Below are 6,936 nucleotides of genomic sequence, written 5' to 3'. Positions count from 1 at the left end.
AAAAAAAAAAAAAACTAAAAACTGTTTCATAAACAAGTTTGCTGCTCTTTGCTGAAGATTAAAGCGAAGATACAGGCCTATAAAACACAGCATTACATTATTTAGAGAACCATACACAGGCTAACATGATTTTATTTGTTTTTATTAGTCTATAACTGCAATATCCAAATTCACAGAAAAGATGAAAAGATTCAGTGGGGGGGGGGGGGGGGGTCCTTTAAGTTAAATGTAACTGACTTACAAAACAAATCACAAAAACGTCCCGCTGGTCCTCAGATTGCAGGAAAATTGCTAAATATATATCAGCCACCTGTACCAATTACCATACCGACTTAAAACACTAGATAAACGCTTGCTATACATGTCAAGAGGGCGGAATTACAGCAAAATATGGAAAACGTCCAATCTAATGATCATTTAGGGCAGGGTTGTGGTTTGTGGCTAATTTGAGGTCAGTCTTAACGTAAACGACGGCAGCGACGTATAGGCCTCCAGTATTACCTTCTCCTGCCAACAGATGCCGTCACACAAGACCGGGCTGCAAGTGTTGCGTGTGCAAGCTGTCCGCGTGTCGATACGTTCAAATTGACCTCCCGATCGGAACAGGTAGGAGAGGCGACAGACAGAAAAGAGAGGAGGAGGAGGAGAGAGAAGGAGGAGGAGGAGGGTGTTTTATACTTGAAGTGGCTGTTAGTGTTGACGCCCATCGCTGGCAATTACGCACAATCAGTCCCGCGAGCTGCAGACCTGCTCCTCGTGTACAATGGAGCCCCGCGCGCCGTGGAACCTGCGGGTGAGGCCCGCGAGCTGCTCAAGTGCGTGCAGCTGCGGGCGCTCCAGAGAAAGCTCACTTCCCCCGCAATTAGCTACTCGTTTCAGTTTTAACAATGGAAAAACTGGTTTATTATCAGCTCCTCTGGCAGTCGTTTAGTTTAAAAAAATTGGCGTCCATTTTTTTTGGTGGGGCGGGGGTATTATTTGTGGGTGTCTGAAGTGGCTCTGAGAAGTTATTTTCTCCTAATTGTCAGGCTTATCTTGATTTGACAAATTTACCGAGACTTGAATGGCACTTTACTGTCACAGCCTCACACACAAAATGACCTGTGGTTTAATTATGCAGGCTATTGGTTATTAGAGGTTTGATTTGAACGCTTTAAGTGAGTTCAACAGAAAATGAATACAGCTCCTTGCTGTGCACCCTTTAATCTGCGGTTGGACTTTTTTTTCTTCCTTCTTATTTAATCACAGGTCAAACGTTTTGAAAAACAACTTTTACTCCAGACTTTGTTTCCAATAATATTAACAAAAAAATATCAATCATTTCAAATGAAATCTTTCCAACAGATGACTCTGAACATGAGTGGATTGTGCGGACTTGTCGGAAAGCTTGGGATGAGGTTGCTGGCGTTAATCCTGAGAAGTCTGTTGCATCCAGACCCGAAGAGTCCAGCAGTATCAACTGATACGTTTTGCATTTTATTTTCAGGAATTGGCTATTAAAACTGTTGGAAATGTTGATTATTATTATTTTTTTGTCCTGTATAAGTCTTTGACATATAAAGAATGAACATCAAAACGTTATATTGTCTCTTTTTATGTTATTTATTTTCTTTTGTTGTACATTGAGTTGTAACCACTTCATCTTAATTTCCATATAGCCTGTGTGTGTATTTTAGTGAGGTAGAGAGTATGGAAATCTACAGGCGGCACAATATGTATCCTGTCTTTCATTTGGTTTGATTAAATAAACATTGATAATTTAAACATACTGTATGCTGCTGTTTTGAGTTAAGTAGTTGGTTGTGCCAACATACTATGTTTGTTAGAATTCAATCTGATGTCATTGGCATGTCTACCAATCAGAAGCATTTACTCTCTGACTGAATATCAAACGTCTAAGGGTGTTTTTGTTTTTTGATCATAGCAAATAAAAAGAAAGTGATCTGAAACACATAAATGCTTTTCATGGATTCCTGTTTGTTTCTGCTGATGTCTCACACAGAAGTTTACTTGATACTGGGACAGTTTTGATGCACTTTTTATCCCAAATAGTAAGATTTTTTTGGGCCTATATCTCTTATATGCACATTCAAATCCCCTGTCCATTTATGCCATTAAACAAGATCATATATATTTAAGTTTAATGCCGCAGTAGGTCATCATCAAAAAGTTAAATAGTCATATTTCAGAACCAAATGTATGAGAAGTATGACCCATGCATGATCTCCAAGATGAAATATTCTAAATTATATCTGTTGCTAATGTGCAGGTAATGTTAAAAGGGCACAGTTCTGCTGTGTGACCGTCTTGTTTTCATTAAAGACCAAACTACTCAACGTCTTTAGCAGAGCATGTGTTGCCCTTTAATCAAATAAACAACCTCTTTTTTTAAAAGTTAAAAGATTAAAAAATGTAAATCAATAAATAAAGTGAATAAGTGGAGTAAAGGGAATTTTATGGGCAGCAGTCCTGTGCACAAAGGCTTTCCCCAGGATGCACCCTTCCTGCTTCATAGCAAATACACATTCACAGAAAATGCACACACACACAGACACACACACACACACACTAGGATGTACACAACTAGCCACATAAATATGAGCAAAATACACAAACCCACAAACAAAGAACTAAACATGTACCAAACCACAAAAAACACATAGAAGATACAATTACTTCATATTTATTTATTTTATTTGTACGTTGGTCCAATTGTGCCCAATTTCCTTTTTGTGCCGCACATGTTGTTTGGGAAAATAAAAGTGAATTATTGCTTAATTAATTTATCCTAAAAAATGATCCAAAACCACAAAAATATCACATTCTATTTTATTGCATTTTAGTACACAAAACATTTATGATGCACAGTCTATCAAATAAACTTTTTTGTTTCATTTCATGTTTTTTAACAAAAAACAATTTCAGAGGGAAAAAAGTGCTTTACAGGGATTTACCAACTCAATAAATACAGGGACATTGAGGTCTTGTTGGATCCTGTTCTTCACACAATGGCCATGGCACTAAAATACAGATGCACACTCTCTACCCCTGTCAGTACACACACACACACACACACACAGACACACACACACACTGAAAAACACACACATGTACAACCCCAGTCTGATTCATATTGTCCATATTGTACCAATACACCAACACTCCATTTCCCTCTTTGTGTGAGTGACACACACTCAGAGGCTGAACAAGCAACCTTAGAAATTATAAATAAAAACAATACACTTGTTTGGAAATGTGAAAATATGTAACTTGTCAGATTTTATAGGAATGTGAAGTTTGACGAGTATGCTCATCCCAGACTTCCTAGTCCCTCCGTTTCTCATGTCATATTAAAGAAATGTAACAGGTTGTGGCGCTTAATATCTATTAGCTCCCGCTACCTGTTTACTGCCGTATTTAATAATACCCCCCCCCCCCCAGACATTGTGCTTTATGGTTCCTTCATGATTAACACTCCCAGGCTGCCTGTGGACATATCTTGTGAACGGAAAACTGAAAATCCTCATAATTTTGTTCTACACAATTAAATTAAAAAAACACCCAAATCTTTCTTTAATGATGAATTACGGGCTGGAATTTAAATTAGCTGATTCACTGCTGTCAACAACTACAGCTTCTGATAATAATGGAAAAGATAAGGCACACAATATTTTTATTCCTTAACAAAAAATCTAATTCTACACCTCATTTCAGTGACCAAATGTAACTGGGAAGTTTCTGGGTTTTTTTTTTTAGATGTCATAAAGTCACATTGTCATTCCTAAAAAAAATATTTCGAGTCAACATTTTTGTAGTTTTCCTTCATGGTTGCTTAGAGAGAAAAGAGAGAGGTGTCTTACCTCTAATGTGGCCTACTGTGTGTGCCTGGCCCTTGGGCCACAATGGCAGTTTCCCCCTTAAATTTCCCCCTCATTCTTTATCTTCAGTATTCTGACATCACTCAAGAGGTGTCAGTCCTGCTTCCTCGTTCAGTTTCATCCCTTTAAAACTCCCTCCACCTTCAAGTCAAAGGGCGGATGAGTCGAGTGGAGGATACTGTACATGTGAAGCAAAATGGGTCCTTTTCGGTGGTGTAAAATACAGTCAGTGAGTTCCTGCTAATGATAAATGCTTCACGCTCATTTTTGACGGAGTGGCTGCAGGTGGGATATTCCTGTCCTCAGAAAGAAAAAAAACATAAGGACAGATGTGTCTTAGTTTTTCCTCTTCCTTTCCATTTCTTTTTCTGTTTCAGAGTGGGCAGGGCTCCTGTAAGATGTGTCTTTTCTCCAAGCTGACTCCTGCGTGACCTGTGGTCACAGACGTCAGTGATGGGAGATGAAGGGTGAGGATCCAGAGGTTTAGGGGTCATAAGGGTCATAGTGGTGGAGCACTAGCGGCTGAGGGGGAGCTGGGGCAGCGACATGGTCTGGTGAGGGAGACTCTGAGAGGTCAGCACGGAGAAGGGATGACCTGGAGAACACAGTAGAATGCAAAAAAGTAAAAATAGTGAAATAAAGAAAGAAATCTGCATCAGAAACCTAATAAAAAAGCCTATTGGCTCCACAAAAATCAACTACAACTCACTGTCGATGTACCCATGAAGGGCCACCATGCGCGCCCGCTCAGGACTGCCAAAGGGGGAGTAATGCAGCTCATCGGGCAGGGACGAGGGTATCCTGGACTGGGGATGACCTTGGGGAGCCCCACTGTGCTGGGGCGTGTGCTTTTTGTGTCTTGCTCTGCAGTTTTGAAACCACACCTATGAAGACGCAATGTAACCAGACATCATGTAGCTATATTCTTGAAATAGAATATGTGGAGTTATTTCAGAAAGTACGTTTTCACAAATGACAGACAAAACTGTGCAAATATATTTCGTAATATAGGTGCGCATATCATATACAGCTACAACTATTATAACATAATTCGATTTATTACCAAAGTGTTGATGTCTTTGTACTGACCTGTATAACTCTCCTGCTGAGGCCTGTCATGTCGGCTAGTTTCTGTAGCGTCTGGGCATCTGGATTGTTGTCCTGGGCAAACTGAGCCTGCATGATCTGCATAATGAGACAAAGCATCAAATCAGATGTTGTTTAAATCAGTTTATTGCACAGACCATGAAATACTGGATTTGGGCTTCAAATGTGGTTAGAGGGTTACACATTCACAAAATAAGCTGCAAACTGTATGAGAACCACATTGGTTTTAAGCTAAGATTGGTGCGACGTGTGTGTCTGACCTGTAGCTGTTCTGCAGTGAAGGATGTTCGTGCCCTTTTGGCCGGTTTAGGTTGACTATCTTGTTCTGTTGGAACTGCTCCTTCTAACGTGATACCATTGCCTGAAAAACACAAAAACAGACATGTGAGATGACAGACAAATGTGTTAACCATTTAAAATGTCCAAGACAGTCCCAGGAGATGTATTTAGGACATGGACACGGTATCAAAAGGGACTTTATTTCTTTTCTTCCTCATTTTGGAGGGAGGCTTGAGCTCTTGTAACATGATCAACTAATCCACTCATTATGTAGGAATCCATCAAAACTGGCCAGACATACTAAATCGTCAATAATATAAAAATAAAAGATAAGAAATAGTAATTTTGTGCAATGGTAAATTATGCAATATTTTTTGGCTCACAAAACAATATAAATTACATTAAAATTCACAACACCAGATAACCGCTCTTATGGAAGTACTGTTGAGCAAACATCTGGGCAAACAACAGTGAATTTGTCAGAATTTGCTACTCACCACTCTCAGCCGCTCGTTTGAGATTCTCCACCATGGTGTCGTAGTGGATCCTACACAGGACCTTATCCTCCACCAAGCCAAACTCCTCTCCCGTGGACAACTGCCTCTTACACGAGTAGCACGCAAAACATGCCAAGTGGTATGCATTTCCCCTTGCACGGCGCACCCAGTCGCTGGCGTATATCTGCCGCCCACAGCGGGCACACTTAGTACCAAACCTACTGTGAGGGAGAGAAAAAGGAGAACAGAGGCAGTGGAGGAGAAGCAGGAGAGAGAGAAACAGAACGAGGAATTAGTGAGACGTAGGTGGGGTATATAAGCAGCATTGCGGTCGAGAAAATTGCATTTTAAATCTTATCTCAAGGCCATTTTCCACGTAGTACACACATAGAATTGAACATGCACAGACATCCTTTTCTTTGAGAATATGTTGAGAGAGCTGAAGTTGAAAATAAGTGTTTTTAAACTTAAAGTTTTGGCAGAACTCAAAGGGTTTAAGGAAGAAACCTTGGAGGAGGATATGGCCTTCAAAAAAGACTCCTGACTGCGGCTGCAAGCTGAGCCTTGAATGCAAACAAACCAACACCTGCAATTTCCTGACTGATGCCTGAAGGCCCTGACATGTACACACACTCGCACACAAACACAGACACACACACACACACACACACACACCAGGAAACACACCAACACACATGCGAACCGGGGTGGTTTTACACACAGTGGAAGATGAAGAAAAACTTGGATGACATCATTTGAGATCGCCACGCTGTAACTGATAGCAACGGTGAGGTCAGGCAGCATATAAACCTAAACCACCTGACTTACTGTTCTGAAGGGGTGGGTGGTGTTGGGGGGCAGGGCGGTCGAGGGGCACAGAGGGGAGACGATGAAAGGTAAATGGACAGAAAGTTACAAAAGGAGAGAGGCAAGAGTCAGCAAATGCTTTAAGACGATTCATCATGAGCTCCAGACAAGATATTAATATCTGAAATATGTGAATGTGTATAAATGTGACCGAGGGCAGAATGAGACAAATAGAAGGGTGAAAGAGCATTAGGGCAGAGATAAAGACTGCCAAGAGTTTTTTTTTTTCTTTAAGCATAAGGCTGGTGTTATTATAATTTCCTTGCTGTCAACTAATCCCACAAAAAGACCAAAACCAATAATGTGTT

The 6,936-nt window shown here is 40.4% G+C and overlaps 2 protein-coding genes across 3 annotated transcripts in view; one reads left to right on the top strand and one right to left on the bottom strand.

The window, feature by feature from the left end:
• The window catches only part of morn5 (MORN repeat containing 5), a 10,491-nt gene extending 8,547 nt beyond the window's left edge, over positions 1–1,944 (top strand). The window contains exon 5 of the mRNA XM_035667526.1: positions 1,345–1,944. Coding sequence (XP_035523419.1) covers positions 1,345–1,463 — 119 coding nt within the window. The 3' untranslated portion in view covers positions 1,464–1,944. The remainder of the gene's footprint in view (positions 1–1,344) is intronic.
• Positions 1,945–3,804: 1,860 nt separating this feature from the next.
• LOC118332191 (LIM/homeobox protein Lhx6-like) lies at positions 3,805–5,982 on the bottom strand (the record flags this gene model as incomplete). 2 transcript variants are annotated; one of them, XR_004796924.1, is given in 5 exon segments in its annotated part: positions 3,805–4,473; positions 4,588–4,742; positions 4,968–5,063; positions 5,246–5,346; positions 5,762–5,982. XR_004796924.1 is itself a non-coding variant. In XM_035667351.1 (5 exon segments), coding segments are annotated over 5 exon segments (673 nt in total), but the record flags the coding sequence as incomplete, so codon positions are not given.
• Between the last annotated feature and the right edge of the window lie 954 nt (positions 5,983–6,936).

Source organism: Morone saxatilis, unplaced genomic scaffold (assembly GCF_004916995.1).
Source record: "Morone saxatilis isolate NCDOM2014 unplaced genomic scaffold, NCSU_SB_2.0 Contig21, whole genome shotgun sequence".
Taxonomy (NCBI): Eukaryota; Metazoa; Chordata; class Actinopteri; family Moronidae; genus Morone; species Morone saxatilis.
Note: the sequence above shows the minus strand (reverse complement) of the source record. Positions and strands in the feature narration are given on the sequence as shown.